The 21,981-nt window shown below is 35.5% G+C and overlaps 1 protein-coding gene across 1 annotated transcript in view; it reads right to left on the reverse strand.

Moving 5' to 3' along the window:
- Positions 1-176: 176 nt before the first annotated feature.
- Positions 177-21,981, reverse strand: part of LOC111419437 (probable multidrug resistance-associated protein lethal(2)03659) — a 59,325-nt gene continuing 37,520 nt past the window's right edge. Inside the window, exons 7-12 of the mRNA XM_071197003.1 lie at positions 14,140-15,067; positions 13,476-14,083; positions 1,425-1,655; positions 918-1,372; positions 363-866; positions 177-309 (exon numbers count right to left, since the gene is read on the reverse strand). Coding sequence (XP_071053104.1) covers positions 253-309; positions 363-866; positions 918-1,372; positions 1,425-1,655; positions 13,476-14,083; positions 14,140-15,067 — 2,783 coding nt within the window. The 3' untranslated portion in view covers positions 177-252. The remainder of the gene's footprint in view (positions 310-362; positions 867-917; positions 1,373-1,424; positions 1,656-13,475; positions 14,084-14,139; positions 15,068-21,981) is intronic.

The following is a 21,981-nucleotide window of genomic DNA, read 5'->3' on the forward strand; positions in this document are numbered from 1 at the left end:
ATGAATAGTAATTGACCGGTTATAAAAAAGCTTGGTAAGCCAGAGTGCAAGAGAGAAAAAGACAAGAATGGCCGCAACAGACATGGGATGAAGTCATCAGAGAAACGTTGAAGAGGAGGTTAATAAATTGGATGGCAGCTAGAATATTGGCGAGGGACTGGAAAAAATTGAAGAAATTGGTGCATAGCGTTTATTATAGTATATGTATTTAAAAAGTTTTTAGTAACAAAGTTAAAAAATTTAAAAAACAATTTAGTTAAATAAATCTTCTACAGATGCTTCTTGTTTTCTAAACTGTTTTTGATAACTCTGAAAAAACAAAAATTTTATTTACATAAAAGAAAAGTCTGAAAATGTTTCACCTGTTGTGAAATTTTAAACAAAGCTTCAGCCATAGCTTTTCCGGTTTTTTGAACCATCCCATACAAAACACCATCTTCATTTCCCAACAAAATATAAGGATGATCAAATTCAACCATATTTCCCGCATCCATAACTAAAACCTTATCAGAATCCATAACTGTATGTAAACGATGGGCGATTGTTAAAACGGTACAATCGGCGAATTTTTTCCTAATGGTAGTTTGAATTAAGGCATCTGTCTGCGGGTCAACATTAGCTGTTGCTTCATCCAAGACCAACACACGATTGTTACGAATTATCGCACGAGCTAAACAAACTAACTGACGTTGACCCACGCTAAAATTACTCCCCCCTTCCGACATTTGCGAATTTAAACCAGCCGATAAATCTTGGACGGCTTCTTTAAGTTCGACGTCTTCTAAAGCTTTCCATAAGGCTTCATCGTTATATTCGTCGAATGGGTCCAGGTTTTTACGCATTGTACCAGAAAATAAAACTGGTTCCTACAAAAAAAAAGAAATTATTTTAAAATAATAAAAATTAATTACAAGTACTTGTGGGATAATAGAAATTTTTGATCTTAAATCGTGCAACCCCAAATCTTTTGTATCAATATCATCCAAATAAATACTTCCTTCCATTTCTGTTAATCTAAATAAAGCGGCTATTAACGATGATTTCCCAGCTCCGGTTCGCCCGACTATTCCAACTTTCTCTTTTGGTTTGATAATAAAATTTAACCCTTTAAGAACCGCCGGCTCATCAGGGGAATAGAATAAAAATAATCGCGAAAATTCAAGTTTTCCTTCACTCGGCCAGCTCGGTGGAGGTTTCTTTTCTTTAACAGTTTCCAACGCGGATTCTCTCTCTAAATCGGTGTATTGAAGTACACGCTCAACAGCCGTCATTTGATTTTCAAGCTCCGTTGATTGACGCATTCCCCATTGAAACATTCCTGTTAATCCTATCGATTGCGTTATTGCCAAACCAACATTCCCACCAAATTTTTCTAAATTCATAAAAATTAACAACAAATTTTGCTTTTATTAATTTAGTATTACCCTCTCCTAATATAAGAAAACTTAGTGTAACCAAAGTAATGTAAATAATACAGATTAAATCGAGCCAATAACCAAACGCCCGAGATGACGATAAGAAAATGTACCAAGAACTGCTATGCAAATCTTGGTGGTTATCAAATTCTCGTTCTAAAACACTTTGCGCTTTGAACGCCCTTATTGTTGTTAAACCTTGTATAGATGCGTTTAAGTGAGAAAACACAGGACTTCGAGCTAAAATAATACAATAATAAACGGAAAGATATACACTGTTGGAAATAATTCACGAGTACACCCTGTATAATCTGAACGCGTGAAGATAAATCCATAATATTTGCGGAGCATAAAGGTTTACTGTAGACGAGTTTATTCAGCGAGTTTCGAGTTTTTCTGTCGTGAAATACAGGTAGTTCCGATTCCTAAGAGGAGTAAATACCCTAATACGAGAGAGGGATATTTCGCTAATCAATTCTTCCAGGAAATTACTCGAAAGAATGGTGAATGGAATCCCATTTGATGCTTGATTTTGGATTTAGAAAGGGCTCATTGGCTTCTCACGGTGATTGGGTCTATACAGAAGGCGTTTTATCGAGGAAATATTATGGTTGGAGTGTTTATTGATATTTTGTCAGCTTATGATAATGTCAACATTACCTTATTATTGAGAATGCTGGGTCGAGATGCTTTTCTGCGTCAAGTAATAACCAGAAATGTATATCAGCTCAAACATGATCCCAACAAGATTGGAGGTAGAACTTCATACAGGGGTTTGCCCAAGGGAAGCTCTCTCAGTCCGATACTATTTAACTACTACATCAGAGGCATTAGTATTATTAATGAGGCGCATGAAATAAAAACTGTTGTGTTCGCAGACGATGTGGTTCTGTTGAAGGAGGGGGTTCCACTGAATTGGCAGTTGAGATTATGAACGATGCATTAAATGCGACAGCGAGTTTTCTCGAAGAACGTAATTTGAGTCTGGCACCTAGTAAGTCGAAGGCAATGTTTTTTAGCCGCAGGAGAAGACCTGGGCTCATCCCTCCAATTAGGCTAAGGGGTGAAAATATCGCAACGACGGTGAACACGGTATACTTGGGTGTACATCTGAATGTGAGGTTGTCTTGGAGGGAGCATGTGAACTATATTGTAAATAGCTGTCAGAAGGCACTTAATCTGCTGAGGTCTCTTTCATCAACTAGAGGGGGATGTGGTCCGATGGTTTCTGCGTTACTCTATAAAGCACTTATTCAGTCTAGACTGGAGTTTGTTACTTGGTTGATGTTGCCTGTCCCAGTTCCGGTGTTTAAGAAGTTAGCTGGCATTCAGCTCCAGGCAGCTAGGGCTATTACTGGTGCAACTAGATCTACACCGACTAATGCGCTATTGGTGGAAGTGGATATTATGACATTGGATTTAAGGTTTCGCCTGTTAATGGATAGGTTTGTTGTGAAAAACCTTATGCGTAGATCTGGTTCGGTAGGAAATTTAATGGAAAATTTGAGCCTACTACATAGAGATGGCAGAGTGGCCAATAGTAGAGTAGCATTGATTATAAAGAGATACGAAACTCTGCTACCAAGAATAGTAGATATGCGACGTACTAATGTGTTGGACATGTTTAGAGTAGATTTTGATGTGTATGTGCATGCCCCCAAAGTGAGAAGCGATTTAGTGTGTGCTAAACTTAGACAAACATTGCCTGCAGTTAGTTTTAACTATAATGCAGTATTTAATCGAGAAGTTCAGGCGTCGTGGCCGGGTGCAAAGTTTATTTTTACAGATGCTTCGGTGACAGGGGATCCAACCAGACGAGTTCATTTTGGTGTATATGCGCCCGATTTGGAGTTGTCCCATTCCGGAAAACTATCGGACCATACTAACATATTTGTGGCAGAACTGTTTGCTGTATGGTGGGCAATGGACTATGTAAAGACAAACAGGGTGTCACCAGTGGTGATATTCACGGCTTCGTTGAGTGTGATCCGTGCATTAGAGGTGGCCATGGGAAGAAAGACGAAGGTCCATTATCTGGTGAACAAAGTTAAAGAGCTTAGCTGGCAGTGTACTGTAGAAAAGCTGAAGATTGAGTTGGCTTGGATTTCTGGCCATGTGAGAATTGTTGGGAATGAGAGGGCGGATGGTCTGGCAGCGGGTGACACTGGTCCATGGTATCAGATACGCAAGGACGTTAGTGACATTGTCTACGAACTCAAGAGAGATGTATGGATTTGTGGCAGCGGGATTGGGATACACTACAATTAATCGCATGAGAGTGGGACATGGCATGTTTCCTGCACATCTGTATAGGATTAGCATGGCGGATTCTCCAAACTGCAGTTGCGGAGAATTTTGTGATCTTAACCACATTATTTTGGCATGTGAAACGTATGAGTTGGATAGAAGTAGAATGTTTGTTAAGTTAAGAAGGGAGGGTATTTTTCCTCCATATAATGTTAGTTCACTTTTGGCGACCAATAACGCTAGAGTTTTGAGAATGCTTTTTTATTTTTTGTGCAAGATAGGAATTTTTGTTTGATTTTATTTTTAATGCATGTATGACTGTTCGGTAGATGTTCATCCTTTCGAGGGGTTGACCCGGGGATGTACATCTGACGCCGTTCGGTGGGCTATAGGCATGTAGGTGCTTAAGGAAGTAAAAGTGGTGTAGTGGGTTAAGGTAGTAAGGAAGGATCATCCCCCCCTTCCGGTGGTTCTTTTATTTCAGTTGTTTTGATCTTTGGAACTTTATCTCCCCACAGGGCTACCTAATTTGAAGATAAACTGATATAAAAAAAAATTGTGACTGGTGGTAAAAGGGCTATATAAGCCCATACACCAAGTGGATACCCCTGGTTTTAAGAAGAAGAAGAAGTCCTAAGGTTATAAGTTACTATTGTTGTGTGTTAAGTAAAGTTAACGTTAATAAAGTTGTTATAAATCCTTTGTGGAATTCTTATTATTTGACTGAAAGTCATCACATGGTGTCAGGTTAAAAGAACAAACTCACGAAAAACAATGGTATGTTTTAAGCCCCCGCAAGGAGTGACCTTCAACGAAAACGTTGATGAAAGTTGGAAAAGCTTCAAGCAATGATTTGAAATCTACTTAAAAGCAACGGAAAAAGAAAAGAAAGATGACCAGATAAAGACTGCAATGTTACTTAATGCTATCGGAGATTGAAGATTTGCATGTTCATAATACGTTTCAACTTACCGATGAGTAGAAAAAGAACTATAGTGCTGTTGTTAAAAAGTTTGACGAATATTGTAATCCGAAGAAAAACGTGGTATTTAGTAGGTTTAAATTTTTCAATAGATCGCAAGATGATGGAGAAGGGTTTGACAGATATTTAACGGATTTAAAAAAGTTTGCTAAGGAATGTGAATTTGGAGAACAAGAAGCATCTCTAATAAAAGATAAAATAATTTTATGGATTAAAGATGCAGTGCCGGCGCTAATATGTGGGGGGGGGGCGCCCAAAATGCAGGGGAAAAATTAAAAAATGCATTTTAATTAAAAAAATATATATAATCAAAGAAATATAAATAAACTTAAAAAAGACTGGAATAATCATAATCCATACTTCAGCAAAAATTTAAGAATTATACTGGTGAAAAACCAAACTTAAGGGAATAGTCGGGAATACTATGGTCAGAAGGTTTAATTTGCAAGAAAAAGTCTGAAATTGCAATAGTTATAAACTAGACTTCAGCAAAAACCAGGAATTACATTGTTTAAAGTCCACATGAAGTCTGAAATTACTGTTCAGAGAAAACAAAAAATTGATTATAAACCAAACATGATTTTTCATGGCAATACTTATGTGTTCAATAAAAGAATGCGAAGAATATGAACAAGAAACCAATGGACTTGTCTTGTTATTGCACAGGACAGGAAATCACCAATACGGAAACTTTGCCAATGCAGGATAAGCACAAAAGCAAAGTGACAGCTGCAGAAATGAGGTATCGGGTGGTACAAGATCCGTATAGATAATAAGAGGCTCCCAAAAAGATGATGATAGACACCCAGAAAGAAGTAGCTGTCAGATCAAGAACAAAACATACATAACGTTGGCAGAAGACTAGATACTACTTCTAAAAAACTAAATACTGCTTTCTGAAGACTAGATACTGCTCTGGAAGATTAAATACTGCTTTCTGAAGACTAGATACTGCCGACAGGTCTAAATACAGCATCTGGAACACTAAATACTGCTTTCTAAAGACTAAAATTGCTTTGTGGAAACTAAATACTGCTTTCTGAAGACTAGATACTGCTGACAGGTCTAAGTACTGCAAAAGAAAGATAAGATATATTGTTGGAGAAAACATACATAATGTTGGCGGGAGACTAGATATTGCTTCTAGAAGACTAAATACTGCTTTCTGAAGACTAGATACTTCCGTCAGGTCTAAATACAACGTCTGGAACACTAAATACTGCGTTCTAAAGACTAGCTACTACTGACAGGTCTAAATACTGCAAAAGAAAGATAAGATATTGTTGGAGAAAACATTAAAAAGGCGCCGGCGCCCCCTTTTAGGCAGCGCCCGGGTGCAGTGCACCCCTTGACTAGTTCAGCGGGGCAACAACCGAGATCTTCCTTTAAACAGGATCTTAAACTCAGTAAAATTACAGGAAGATTGTTGTTCCAACTATAGCTGCATCCTTTGGCGGTTACCATCTAGTAAATCTGTCTATTACTGTAAGGATGTAGGAACAACCCATTGAAGTAGGTAAAGGACCTATTAGATCAATGTGAATGTGTTCGAAGCGTCCTTTTGGTATGGGTATATGATCTATTGGTGATTTTGTATAACGATGCACCTTGGCCTTTTGGCATTGTATGCATGTCCTACACCAACGTTTAATGTGTTTGGTTAAATGTGGCCAAAAAAATCTTTGCTTAATTAAAGTATTTAAAGTAGCTTTAAAATCGGAATGTGAAAGAAAATGAAATTTATTGAAAATATTTCGCCTGAAACAAGTTGGAATGTATAATTTAAGTGAAGAAGAATCTTCATACCAAAGATCTGAATTAGAATTTGTCATTCTTAAAATTTGCTTAAAAATTGTTTATCAATAAGATGTTTCAACTCTACATCTGAATCTTGACCCTATTTCATTGCTGATTCTGAAAGATATTCAGAATTCAAACAATTTATATTGATTCTAGAAAGAGTGTCCGAAACAACGTTATGTTTGCCTTTCACATAATTAATTTGAGAAGTAAACTCTACAATGTAGTTAATATATCTCGTCTGTCTAGGCGTTTTTTCTGATTTTGAAAAGAATGCTGTTACTAGCGGCTTATGGTCAGTGAATACAGTAAATTGATTTCCATGTATGAAATGCTTGAAATGTTTTATAGCTGAATATATTGCCAATAATTCCTTATCAAAAGTGGAATATTTTACCTGACTAGAACTTAATTTCTTTGAAAAAAATGCTATAGATGAAGTAACTTCATCAATTGTTTGCAGAAAGAACTGCCCCCATAGTATAATCCGAGCAATCGGTGGTTAAAGAATAGATACCTGTAGGGGAAGGATGAGCAAGAAGGACAGAATTGATTAGGGCTTTTTTGTAGCTTCAAATGCCTTTTTATCTTCTATTATCCATGAAGATATTGTTTTTAATTTCTTTGAATTATAAGAACTAACCAAAGAATGTAATGGCGATAAAATTCTAGAAATGTTAGGAAGGAAACGGTGGTAAAAATTAACCATTCCTAAAAATCTGTGTAATTCTTTAACCGTGTTCGGAAGAGGAAATTTTGAAATAACTTCAATTCTGGATTTTGAGGGTTTAATACCAGCCTGAGAAACATGATGGCTTAGAAAATCTAATGATGAAACACCGAAGATACGTTTTGTAGGTTGGATATTGATCCCATAATCACTAAGCCGTTTGAATAAAATTTGTAGATGCTCTAAATGTTCGTCTTCAGATTTACTTGCCACCAATATATCATCCAAATACACAAAGAGAAAATTCGTTGATGAATCTTTGAAAAGTTTGTGCGGCGTTTCGTAAGCCAAAGGGCATTTGAACAAACTCGAATAAACCGAAAGGGGTACATATTGCCGTTTTATAGATATCCTCTGGAGCTACCTTAATTTGGTGATAAGCTCTGACGAGATCGATTTTTGAAAAACTTGAACACCCTTGTAGGTGAAGGTCCTGAATATGCGGTAAAGGATACAGGTCTGGAACAGTTATTAAATTCAACCGTCTGTAATCGCCGCATGGGCGCCATTCATCAGTACCTTTTTGGGTACCATATGTAATGGTGAAGATGCGGACGAAGAAGATTTCAAATTCTTCAAATTCTTTTTTGACGATTAAAAGTTTTTTTGCATCTAGACGACGTGGTCTACTAAAAGGAAGATGCGAATTTGATTCTTGATATCGACTAAAAGATGGTACTTTCCTAAAAAATCAGCACCTAATGTTGGTTTCGTCACATCTGCTAAAGTGAAAACGAATGAAAATGTGCGTCTTAGACGTAAAGATACAGAAAGTAATTTTTTCCAAACGTTTTAATTTTGCTACCATTAGCGGCAGACAATACCAAGGATTTTTCTCTTTTGTGAGAAGGAAATAAAGAAACAAGAAGTACCGAAATGTCTGCTCCGGAGTCAATAAGAAAGTTAAGGTTATTAAAATCGTCGTAAAGGATATATTTAATCTCTATTGAAACTTTTGTTAGTTTTTTTGATTTTTCAGTAAAAGATGAGTTCAATTTACACCAACTCCCTTGGCAATACCTTGCTTTATCACCAAAACGAAAATGAAATTTGCAAATTCCGCAATTGTTGTCACTTCTTGAAGGACTTTTAGAAGAAGACCTTGAGCGAAAATTCGAATTTTTCCTGAGTGAACTATGATTACAACAACGACCACTGTCAAAATTGTTGTAGTTACTGAGTTTTTCATTTATTGACGCAATCCACAACAGTTTGTTTTTGTGAAAAAGTAGAAAAGATATTTTGACATTTTGTTGTGAAATTGTCAAATGCTTTTAATACATCATTCAAGGTTGTCTGTTGTGAACAAGTACCCAAATGATCGATGTGATCGATGTATACGTTCGCAACGCGCTCCTTCTTTTCTAAGATTTTGTTAGAAATTCTCGTCATTTTTGGAGACGATTTTCGCTAATAGTGCAGTGCGTTCGATGATTGTTGCTGGTGCATAATCGGTTTTCAGTTTTCTTAATTGGTTTCGCTATAAATCGTTGTTTAAGTGTTATTTTATTCGGCGGTGTGGATTCGAATCTTTTTTCTACCCTCTCGCGATCTGGTCGTGATGCCGGGAAGCAAGTCGTGTGGGCGGTACAAGCGTGAGGTGGGGAGGAAGACTATAGGAATTCAGTGCGAATCGTGTGTCGAGTGGTTTCATGTCAAATGCGTCGAGGTTACCGAGACGTCAATTGCTGCCCTCAAGGTGGCGGGGGCGTCGTGGAGATGTTCTGGATGTCGCTCGCCGTCCGACCGCCGTATGTCGCGCATTTTCCCCGTTCCATCAACGTCTTCTGCGGCAGAGCGCAGCCTATTACTCTTGAGGCTGTTTTCGACATTGTGAGGGAGCTGCGATCGGAGATGCGTAATATGAGCGCAAGCTACGATACTTTGGTGGACTCGGTCCAGTTTTGAAGCCAAAGGGTCTCTGATTTCGAGGCATCCATGAAGGAAGTGCAGGAGCAGCTGAAGATGATCGATAGGCTGAATGCCGAGAATGCTTTTCTGAAGAAGCAGGTTACTGAGCTATCGGGGCGCGTGGCGGATTTGGAGCAATATTCCCGCCGCAGCAACCTTGAGATCCGAGGAGTTCCTGAGAGGGACAATGAGAACTTGGTTGCGATGGTCGAGACTATGGGTACCTTCCTTGACGTTCCGATTTCGGCTGCTGATGTGGATGCTGTCCATCGCGTTCCTCACGGCCTAAACAGTAATGGTCATGGGTCGAAGTGCTCCAAAGGCTGTTGTTGTGCGTTTCTGCAGCCGTCTTGTGCGTGATAAATTTCTTGCTGCTGCGAAATTAAAGAGGAAATCGGCGGTTGCTGGGTCCTCACCGGGACTGTCGATCCAGGGTGTGATTGTTGTTTTATTAATGAGCATTTAACACCGGCCAACAAAATCCTTTTTGGTAAAGCCAGAAGGGTCGCTAAAGAAAAATCTTATAAGTATGTTTGGACCAAGAATTGCCAGATCTACGTCAGGAAGAGTGATGACGCACGCCCTATCCACATTCAAAGTGATGCCGATGTGAGCAGGATGTAGACGGGTCTATTGTCATGCGAGTATTATTTACCATGTTGTATTATTTACAATGTCTGCCATTTCATTTTATTACCAAAATGTACGTGGCCTTAGAACTAAGTTAGATACATTATTCAATAACGTGTTAAACTCTGATCGAGATCAGACGGAGACTTGTCTGACGGAGACTTGGCTGCATCCTGGGATACATTCGGCAGAGGTCTTTCCGGATTCGTACAATGTATTTAGATCCGACAGGCCTAATAACGCATTTAATAATTTGTTGGGTGGGGGCGTTTTGATCGGCGTATCTTCGGCGTACTCAGTAATTGGGCGTTTCGATTGGTTTGCCGGGCTGGATGCTATTGGTATAACAATGCGTGGTGGCGGTTCATTGATTCATGTTTGTTGTGTTTATATTACGCCTTTGAATAACGTAGCGTTATATTCTTTTATTGATCAGCTTTCCGCGATTATTCAGATGTTCCCGAATGATAAATCTTTGATATGCGGAGACTTCAACCTACCGGAGCTGAGATGGTCTCTAAATGCCAATTCTCGTCATTGTGTCGCTTCACGTATTAATAATACTAGTAGACCTCTTGATTTTCTTGACGCTCTGTCTCTGTGCGGCCTGATTCAATTCAATCACCACATTGGTGCCTTTCGGAATACTTTGGAGTTAATAATTACTAATTTCTATGATATAAGTAACGTGACTTTAAGCGATAACCCGTTGGTTCGTAGTATGAGCTACACTTGAGTTCTCCTGTGCGGTTGCCACGTCGTCTAGTTTCGAATATAACTCCTCCGTCTCTTACAATTACCTAAGGATGATTTTGATTCTCTTAATACTCAACTTGCGGTGATTAATTGGGAGGCCGTGTTGTGTGTTGACGATGTGGACCGCTGTTTAGAGTTATTTTATATCCATGTACGTGAAGCTATTGATAAATTCGTTCCAAAAGTTCAAAAACGGATGAGAGGTTGTCCAATGTGGTTTTCACCTGGCACTAGGCAGGTGATTGAAGAGAAAAAGAAGGCGCATAGGAGGTGAAGCGCTATTGCAACCGCATTGATTATCTGACCTTTTCCCATCTGAGAGGTCGGACAAAATTTCTTATTGATCGAGATTACAAGAATTACACTTTGAACGCTGAGACGAAAATTGCTTCAAATCCAAGGTTTTTTTGGTCATACGTTAAGCATCGAAAAGGGGGGAATGATATTCCTGCCACTGTCACTCACAACGGTGTTGTTGCCACCGATGCTCGGTCTGTTTGTTCGCTATTTGCCTCTTACTTTTACTCTGCCTTTATGCCTACTCAGACAGGTGTTGTATCTAACAACCACCTTAATCTTGATCGAGATTGCGCGATATGCTTTGAACGTTCGGAGGTTGAGGAGGCTTTGAGAGGAATTGATCCATATAACCGGTCGATTCGATCTGGAGTTTTTCCACGTGTTTGGAAGGAGGCTCATGTAATCCCTATCTTTAAATCCGGAAATCATGGTGAGGTATCTAATTATAGACCTATTTCGTTACTGCCATTATGTAGTAAAATACTTGAAATGCTTATTTATAGAAGACTTTTTTTCATTGTGAAAAGTAAAATCGACTATAGACAGCACGGCTTTTTTGCAGGTCGCTCGGTCGAGAGCAACTTCTTGTTGGAATATACCCATTATATTTTAAACTCTATGGATGATTCCTTTCAGGTTGACTCCATTTATACTGATTTTAGTAAGGCTTTCGATCGAGTCGATCATGCTCTGCTTCTTTCAAAACTTCGTATGTTTGATATTGACGAACATCTTGTGCGTTGGTTTGCCTCCTATACACGTGGAAGGACTCTAAAGGTGAATATCAATGGTCATTTTTCGGACAGCATGTTTGTTACCTCCGGTGTACCGCAAGGGAGTCACTTAGGACCTCTTCTATTTAATATTTATATCAATGATATTTTTTCAATAATTAAACACTCTCATTGCTTGATGTATGCTGACGATTTAAAAATTTTTACACGAGTTTCTTCACCTTTGGATTGTTCGAGGCTACAGCGCGACATTGATGCGCTACGTATTTATTGCAGCTCAAATTTCTTGACACTGAACCCTGAAAAATGTAATGTTATTTCTTTTACAAGGAAGGCAGGCACGATCAGATACGATTATAGCCTAGGTGATGATACCATACCTAGAGTGACTCAGATCAGGGATTTGGGCGTCACATTTGATGTCAAACTAACGTTTGAGGGCCACGTTGATGGAGCTGTTGCTAAGGCTTGGCTTCGTTATGAGAGTCACGCAAAATTTTACAAATATTTATGCTATAAGAACATTGTATTTTGCGTAATATGTACACAGCGTTTTAAGCTTTTGCAGCTCCGTTTGGAATCCCCAATATCAAACATATATATCCAGAATTGAAAGGATTCAAAAGAAATTCCTAAAGTATTTATGTTTTAAAAGCAACATCGTTTACATTGATTACGTATCTGCCTGTGCCTCCTTCAACTTCTTATCGCTCCGTCAGCGTCGTTCATGTGGTGATGCTTTAACATTCCATAAAATCATTAATGGTAGTATTGATTCTCCTAGCCTTCTTGAAGTCGTTAATTTTCGTGTTCCTCCCCGGTGTCTTCGGCTCGATTATTTATTTTACATGCCTACTCCACGTACGAATATCTTTCAGAACTATCCCATGTTGAGAATGGCGCGCACTTGCGACCATTTACATCGTGGCGCGGGGGTTGATGTCTTTTGCGACTCGCTACGCGCGTTTAAACGTTTGATAATTGCGGCGTGTAAAGCTGATCACAATAATTAGTTTTATATAAGTAAATTCTATATGTTTTGATCGTTTATATTTTCTATTGTTATCTTTGAGACACGGTGCCTTAGGTTCGTCCCGTTTCCGTGTCCAACTGTATACGTAAATAAATAAATAAACACGGGATGGGAGTCATTGTTGAAGAAGTAGAAGAAGTGGAAGGAAATTCGAGAGTCGGCCGCTGTAAATTCTTATTAGTAGTACTTTGAAAATTTGCTTTAAAATTTTGATTTTCTAATGAGGAATTCGAAAGAGCTTCCCATATCTTATCGGCTATTGCCAATAAGTCGGTGGTCTCTTCTTTCCCCGATGCTAGGAGAGCTACTGAAATAAACTTTGGCAGTCTATTACGCCACAGTCTGAGAAGCAGATCTGCGTTCGCCAGTTGAGAGTCCCCAATGGAGGCTAAAAGCTCTCGATAAAACTCTGAGGGCTTCTGGTCCCCCATGTGTGTGTTGGAGAGTAGATCATTAAGTCGCTTTTCTTCACTTAAGGAAAAACGGCTAATGATCGCTCTCTTTATACACCCGTACGCATCCTCCGTCGGAATTGTGTTAATTAAATCGATTATAGAATTAATTATCTCTGGCGGAAGATGCGTGACCACCAGATTAAACTTGGTACGATCGTTGGTGATCCTACCAAGGGCAAACTGTGATTCAATTTGCCAGAACCACGTTTCTGGACGTGCAGCCCAAAAGGGAGGTAGTCTCATATTGACTGCCCCAACGTGGTCTGGCGTTTCTGGTGCTTCATCACTTCTCAACATAACGAATCAAAGAAATAAAGAAAAATTTTGAGACGATTAATAATTCTTGTTTGTTAATGATTGAAGTTGTAGCGACGCTACAACTTCCATACCAAATTTAATTGCGCTAGACACACGTGTTCAGATTATACAGGGTGTGCTCGTGAATTATTTCCAACAGTGTAAAAAGATTTAATTTTACTTACTTACACCTTCCAGTCTCTTCACACTTCTCCCAGTCGACAAATAAAAAATTCTTAAGAAATAAAAAACAATTCCGATAACCCCAGTCAGAATTAACAACCAAGGATTAACTATTCCAACAACTACAATAATTCCAGTTAGAGTTAAACCTATTTGTAAACAATCGATTAAAGCCGAAGGTAACAATTCATCGATGGCGCCCATATCTTTAGAGAAACGATTTAAAATCCTCCCCGATGGATTTGTATTAAAAAATCTCATTGTCGCTCGAGTTATACTCGCGAACATCCTATCATGGAGTCTACGCGAAGCTCGCATACAAATCGTAAAAAACGTAAACGATCTTATTAAAGAAATTATAATAGTTGCAACCGTAATTCCCGAATAAATATAAATGCATGTATCTCGATCTAAATAATCAAAAAAGTCGTAAATTGTGTTATTACGAGGAGATGAAGAATCGAATGTAAAAGAAGAGTTTGAAAGTAATGTATCAAGAATCGAAGTTATGTTATTTAAATCGTACTCAAACCCGTTTGTGGTTAAATTTAATTCGTGTGGTGTTTTAGTTTGAAGGGAATTATCGTATCGTTTTTGCTCTAAATTAACCCTAAAACAAAAATTGTTTACTTAACATAACATAAACGGTATAATTTCTTTCCTTACCAAAATGTTATAAAATAATCGCCAGCGCTAGCAACAAATTGAGCTAGAAAAAATAAAACAAACAATATAAATATAAAACAACAATTTCCTCCGGCTCCAAAATAAGATCTATAAACATATCCGGAAACGGACCCTGTTGATTTTGTTTCTTCAACACCAACTTCTTGGACTTCCGCAGCTCCGGTTTCACTAGAAATACTTAAACTTGAACTTTGTCTATCTAATTTTGGAGTTTCTTTTTGTTCTTCAGGTTGATCTTGTAATAATTTAGCGAAGTCCAATCCGGATTGTTGTAATTCCTTATAACTTCCTTGTGCTTTAATAATTCCATTTTCGAGTATAATTATATGATTGACCTCTTTTAAATATTGCAATTGATGTGTTATCAATATTCTTGTTTTGTTCTGTAAATAACCATCGATGCAATCTTGAAATAATTGCTTTCCAACGTGAGTGTCTACCGCCGATAATGGATCATCAAATAAATAAATATCGGCTTGTTTATAAACAGCCCTAGCTAAATTAATTCTAGCTCTTTGCCCACCGCTTAAAGAAACACCTCTTTCACCAACAATTGTCCTATCGCCGTGAGGAAAGAGTTGAAAATCTCTTTCCAAAGCACACCTTCTTATTACCATTTTATATCTTGCTCGATCCATTGGTAAACCAAAAAGAATATTTTGTCGTACCGTACTTGCAAATAACCAGGGTTCTTGTGAAGCATAACTTATTTCGCCATTTATATTTATTGAGCCCGAACGGATGGGTAATTCCTTCAAAATAGCGTGTAACAGACTTGATTTTCCACTTCCAACTGGGCCAATAATAGCCACTAATTTTCCAGGTTTAACTACTAAATTTATATTCGATAATGTATCTTCTATTGACGAACCAGACCATTTTGCATATACATTTTTTATGGAAATACCTGTTGATAACGATTTAAAATTAATAATATATTTATTGTTAATAAACATAATATAGTTTTATTACACCTATGTTTCTGAAATTTTATTTGTACGGCATATTTCAGTGGTGTTAACCTTGATAGGCGAGCAAGCTTATAAACCGTTAAGAGATCTTTGTGATCCAGTGTTACCAAAAAATAAAACTTTTGAAGACTTATGTACGACTTTTTTCATTGAATACAACTACATTTATATCAGGTTTGTCATTAGCAACCTCATTGCAACAATCCCAATACAATATATAAAATCCCTTGTTGCAGTTTCGACTAGTTTTCTTCTCTTCGCTTGTAATTCATCATCACATTCATTACTAACTTTCAATTATTAATTAAAATATCTTCTCTTTAATGCAACAAGCCATTTTGAATAATCGCTTTTAGTATTTGAGAAAAAAATTTTTGAAATGATCGATAATTTTTTCGAATTTTGCAATTTTTGCCGATTATGTTTTAAAAATTCGTATAAAATCCACTTCTTGGAATATGAGTATGAAAATTTGCCAAAGTGTTAATAAGAGTGTCCTCTTTCCAATGAACCAACACGTTTTGAAATATAACTTTTAGTTTTTGAGAAGACAATATTTAAAGTTTTGATGAAATGTTCGATGTGCAATTTTCATCGATAATTTTCAAAATTCGCTATAAAATTAATTTCTTGAAGGATCCTTGTGGAAATATCACCAATTATTAATTAAAGTATCCTCTCTTTAATGCAAAAAGCCGTTTTAAAAAATCACTTTTAGTTCTTGAGAAATAAATTTTTGAAATAATCGACAAATTTTTCGAATTTTGCAATTTTTACCAATTAAGTTTTAAAAATTCGTATAAAATCCACTTCTTGGAATATGAGTATGAAAATTTTCCAAAGTGTTAATAAGAGTGTCCTCTTTCCAATGAACCAACACGTTTTGAAAAATAACTTTTAGTTTTTGAGAAAACAATATTTAAAGTTTTGATAAAATGTTCGATGTGCAATTTTCATCGATAATTTTCAAAATTCGTTATAAAATTAATTTCTTGAAGGATCCTTGTGGAAATATCACCAATTATTAATTAAAGTATCCTCTTTTTAATGCAACAAGCGGTTTTGAATAATTGCTTTTAGTATTTGACATTTTTGAAATGATCAATAATTTTTTCAAATTTTGCAATTTTCGCCGATTAAGTTTTAAAAATTCGTATAAAACCCCCTTCTTGGAATATGAGTATGAAAATTTCCAAAAGTGTTAATAAGAGTGTCCTCTTTCCAATGAACCGACCCGTTTTGAAAAATAACTTTTAGTTTTTGAGAAAACAATATTTAAAGTTTTGATAAAATGTTCGATGTGCAATTTTCATCGAAAATTTTCAAAATTTGCTATAAAATTAATTTCTTGAAGGATCCTTGTGGATATATCACCAATTATTAATTAAAGTATCCTTTTTTTTATGCAACAAGCCATTTTGAATAATCGCTTTTAGTATTTGAGAAATAAATTTTTGAAATAATCGACAAATTTTTCGAATTTTGCAATTTTCGCCGATTAAGTTTTAAAAATTCATATAAAATCCACTTCTTGGAATTAATTACTTTTAATTAAAGTATCCTCTCTTTAATGCAAAAAGCCGTTTTGAAAAATTACTTTTAGTTCTTGAGAAAAAAATTTTTGAAATAATCGACGAATTTTGCAATTTTCGCCGATTAAGTTTTAAAAATTCGTATAAAATCCACTTCTTGGAATATGAGTATGAAAATTTCCGATAGTGTTAATAAGAGTGTCCTCTTTCCAATGAACCAACACGTTTTGAAAAATAACTTTTAGTTTTTGAGAAAACAATATTTAAAGTTTTGATAAAATTTTCGATGTTACAATTTTCATCGATAATTTTCAAAATTCGTTATAAAATTAATTTCTTGAAGGATCCTTGTGGAAATATCACCAATTATTAATTAAAGTATCCTCTCTTTAATGCAAAAAGGCGTTTTGAAAAATCACTTTTAGTTCTCGACAATTTTTTCGAATTTTGCAACAGCCGCCGATTAAATTTTAAAAATTCGTATACAATCCACTTCTTGGAATATCAGTATGAAAATTTCCCAAAGTGTTCATAAATGTGTACTCTTTCCAATGAACCAACCCGTTTTGAAAAATAACTTTTAGTTTTTGAGAAAACAATATTTGAAGTTTTCATAAAATTTTGGATGTTGTAATTTTCATCGATAATTTTCAAAATTCGCTATAAAATTAATTTCTTGAAGGATCCTTGTGGAAATATCACCAATTATTAATTAAAGTATACTCTTTTTAATGCAACAAGCCGTTTTAAAAAATCACTTTTAGTTCTTGAGAAATAAATTTTTGAAATAATCGACAAATTTTTCGAATTTTGCAATTTTTACCAATTAAGTTTTAAAAATTCGTATAAAATCCACTTCTTGGAATATGAGTATGAAAATTTTCCAAAGTGTTAATAAGAGTATCCTCTTTCCAATGAATCAACACGTTTTGAAAAATAATTTTTAGTTTTTGAGAAAACAATATTTGAAGTTTTCATAAAATTTTCGATGTTGTAATTTTCATCGATATATTTTCAAAATTTGCTATAAAATTAATTTCTTGAAGGATCCTTGTGGAAATATTACCAATTATTAATTAAAGTATACTCTTTTTAATGCAACAAGCCGTTTTAAAAAATCACTTTTAGTTCTTGAGAAATAAATTTTTGAAATAATTGACAAATTTTTCGAATTTTGCAATTTTCACCAATTAAGTTTTAAAAATTCGTATAAAATCCACTTCTTGGAATATGAGTATGCAAATTTTCCAAAGTGTTAATAAGAGTGTTCTCTTTCCAATGAACCAACACGTTTTGAAAAATAACTTTTAGTTTTTGAGAAAACAATATTTAAAGTTTTGATAAAATTTTCGATGTTACAATTTTCATCGATAATTTTCAAAATTCGTTATAAAATTAATTTCTTGAAGGATCCTTGTGGAAATATCACCAATTATTAATTAAAGTATCCTCTTTTTAATGCAACAAGCGGTTTTGAATAATTGCTTTTAGTATTTGACATTTTTGAAATGATCAATAATTTTTTCGAATTTTGCAATTTTCGCCGATTAAGTTTTAAAAATTCGTATAAAATCCACTTCTTGGAATATGAGTATGAAAATTTTCAAAAGTGTTAATAAGAGTGTCCTCTTTCCAACGAACCAACCCGTTTTAAAAAATAACTTTTAGTTTTCGAGAAAACAATATTTGAATTTTTAATAAAATTTTCGATGTTGCAATTTTCGTCGATAATTTTCAAAATTCGCTATAAAATTAATTTCTTGAAGGATCCTTGTGGAAATATCGCGAATTATTAATTAAAGTATCCTCTTTTTAGAGTTGCTTCGTTAGTTAAATTAGCATCAAAAAAGTTTATTTTGTATCTTAGATCCAAATAAGTTAACATATCTTATCAGCTTTCTTATTAATTTCATTTTTATTCAAATATCGCAATAATATGGCAATGTAGGGCATCACTTCAGAAATGTACCAGAAATTGTAATCATAATGGCCGGATAGATATGCTGGATATCTGGCCGAAGGGGTGCCGAATATCCGGTATCCGGCTTTTCGCAAAATCACTATCCGTTCCATCACTAGTATAAATCATTTGAAATATGGACAAAGAAATTACCGGACCAATACCAAGCCACAAGAGACAAAAGAAGAAGAGGAGAAGGGTAAGATAAGTTGTTATTGTTGTGAAATGAAGCGGACATATAAGTAAAAATTGTAAATACAAAACGTATAAATGTAAAAAATTTAATAAAGTAGGACATTTAGCAAAAGTTTGTATGAGGCAAACTAACTAGTTAACGAGTTAGAAAATACAAAAATGAACAGATTATTGATTTTATGGAAATGTTTTATGTAAACGATAAATTTGATTATTTCAGATAAAAAGATAAACGAAATAGAGATAAAGGGAGAACAAGCAGACGATTTGGATGGGTTGCTAAAAAAATTTGAAACATTATTTGCTAACTCATTAGGCCTTTATATATATGAACAACTCGATTTAAAATAAGTACGAAGGCTTTCACGGCCGGTGTGAATTAAACTAAGATTAGAACTAAAACTAGAACTAACACTAGAAACTTGCGGGTTTTGCCGTCTTCAGAAACTGGTTCGAAGTGACCTCTTCGAACCAGTTTCTGAAGAACGTTTCTAAGAACCGGTATTTAGTAAGCCCAGACCGATACCATTCTTACTTAAAGATAAGATAAAGCAAGAGTTGGATGGTTTGGAAAAGCTGGGAGTGATTTCTTTAGTTGATACAGCTGAATGGGGTACACCATTAGTAATTATTGTATGCTTGGAGTACACATAGAGGCATATACAAGCTGAACAGATTGCCATACGATACTCAACCGGCAGCTCCATTTTTCAAAAAATTGTCGAAAGAGTCTTGCAAAACACACAATCAATTTCATGGATGATATTGTAGTGACCGGAAAAGATAGGCTAAAACATACATATTCAGAATGTAGAAAAGGTTTTCGTAAAGTTAGAAAAAGCAGGATTTAGGCTAAATTTTGCAGAATGGAAATTTTTCAAATGAAAATAAAATATTTAGGTCATTTTATATATAAAAATGGACTACATAAGGATCCAGGAAAAAAATAGAGCAATTGTGGATGCACCACATCCGTTAGATCAGACACAGGTGAAAGACACGTTTATTGGTATGATTAATTATTATGACGATATTAGGACCTATATACGAATTATTGAGAAATGATGTTAAATTGGAATGGTCAACCGAATGTGAAAAAGCTTTTCAGATGGGTAAGGAAGTGTATAAACATTTGAATCTAAAATTCCTTTAAAATTGGTTTGTGGCGCATCAAAAGTAGAATTAGGTGCAGTTCTATTGCATGAATATCCAGATGGAACAGAAAAACCAATCAGTTTTGTCTCACGAACATTATCTGAAGCAGAGATGAATTATGAAAAAGTGTTATCAATATTTGTCAGGTAATAAGTTTACTCTATGTTCAGATCACAAACCATTGTTGGCGCTTTTTGGGGAAAATAAGGCAATATCACGGATGGCTGTAGAAAGATTACAGAGGTGGGCATTCTTTTTGAGTGGATTTGATTATAAACTTCAATATATAAAGGGTTCTTAGAATGGTGGAGCTGATGGACTGTCACGTTTTCCGATGAAGTATTTAGAAGAAACTGAACGAGAAGATTATGATTATTTCAATTTTATAATAGAGGACAAAATGCCAATTAACGCTGATACACTTAGAAAGGAATTAAAAACGGATTTGATTTTAAGTGAGACATATTTATATGTAAGAGATGGAATGCCGAGGAAGATGCTAGAAGAATATTTACCTTTTAGGCGTAGAAAGTTAGAATTGAGTATTGATAACGGTTTATTAATGTGGGTATATCGAGTTATTATACCTGAGAAGTGCAGAAAATAATGGAATAGTAAAAATGTAAAAATGAAAGCAATAGCTACACAGTATTTTTGGTGGCCAGATTTAGATGCAAATATAGAAACATTTGTAAAAAAACTATAATGCCTGTATGAAGAATTCAGTGCATCCTGGTAAAACACAGTTAATACAATTTAATGAAGCTAGACATGCTTTTGACAGGATACACATTGCTTGTTTGGGACCAATAGCTAATAGAGTTTATTTAATTATAATAGATACGTTTTCAAAGTGGCGTGAGATTTATGAAATGAAGAAAATTGATACGAAAACAACACTTGAGAAGTTACGAGATTGTTTTTCTCGATTTGGATTACCAAATGTGATAATTTCAGACAATGGACCTCAATTTGTTAGTGAGACTTTGAAGTGATTTGTAAAAATAATGGAATACTGGAAAATTTAGGTAGAACACGTTTTGAATAGAGGTAGGTAACTGTGCTAATTTGGTTCAGCATTAATTATTTTCTCATGTTTGAAATACGGAAACGGGGAATATCCTATGCATGTGCATTTATTAGTACACCCAGTTCTTGTTCTTTACTACTGTATTTCGTTAGTTGTAGTCGTATTTCTTGTGTAAGAACAATGAGTGCAACTGAGAATTTTCAGTTCCTGGGTAAGTACGAATAACGCTTTGTTTGAAACTGTACAAATTAAAGATACTGTGTTATGGTTAGGTAGTACGCGAAATACAAAGGCAAGTAAATCAAGATGATTTACAACGACGAAAAAAAAAGTTTACTGAAGCTGAGTTAGAGTACATTGTTGACCATTTATCAGAAATTTTGAACGAAAACTACTTTTCCAGTGACGATGACCTTTAAATAGAGACTACGCACCTTCCGACAACGAACCTACACATTAGCGAGTTTGGCTGATTTATCACTTAATGATTTGGGCCCTTCTACTGACGATGAAATAAACTCAAATGGTTCTACACCTCTTGCTACACCAGCTTTGCGGTCTGCGTGTGATAATTAGTCGGATTGGACTGACACGGAAACTGATCCCTTAGATATTCCGTCCACGGGGCAACAATGCCAAATCTATTGACTACTTCAGATTTTTCATTGACGATGATGATTTCTCTGTCTTTTATCTGGAACTACACACTTTCCTCGGTTGTCAAAGCAATGGAGTTCAAATTTCCTTTACTTTCACCCGGTTTTCGGAAAATGTATGTCCAGGAATAGGTTTTGCGATACTTGAGATTTTTGCGATTGGTAAAACATGACATTAATAATATTAATGGACAGAGTGATAAAAAATACAAGAACAAGAACAAATAAATATTAGACAGTAGTAGGTTATAAAAGGTTGGAACCAGTAAAAATAGATAATTTACTATATGCTAACGTAGTGCTGATAGCAGAGAACCATAAA

Source organism: Onthophagus taurus, chromosome 6 (assembly GCF_036711975.1).
Source record: "Onthophagus taurus isolate NC chromosome 6, IU_Otau_3.0, whole genome shotgun sequence".
Lineage (NCBI taxonomy): Eukaryota > Metazoa > Arthropoda > Insecta > Coleoptera > Scarabaeidae > Onthophagus > Onthophagus taurus.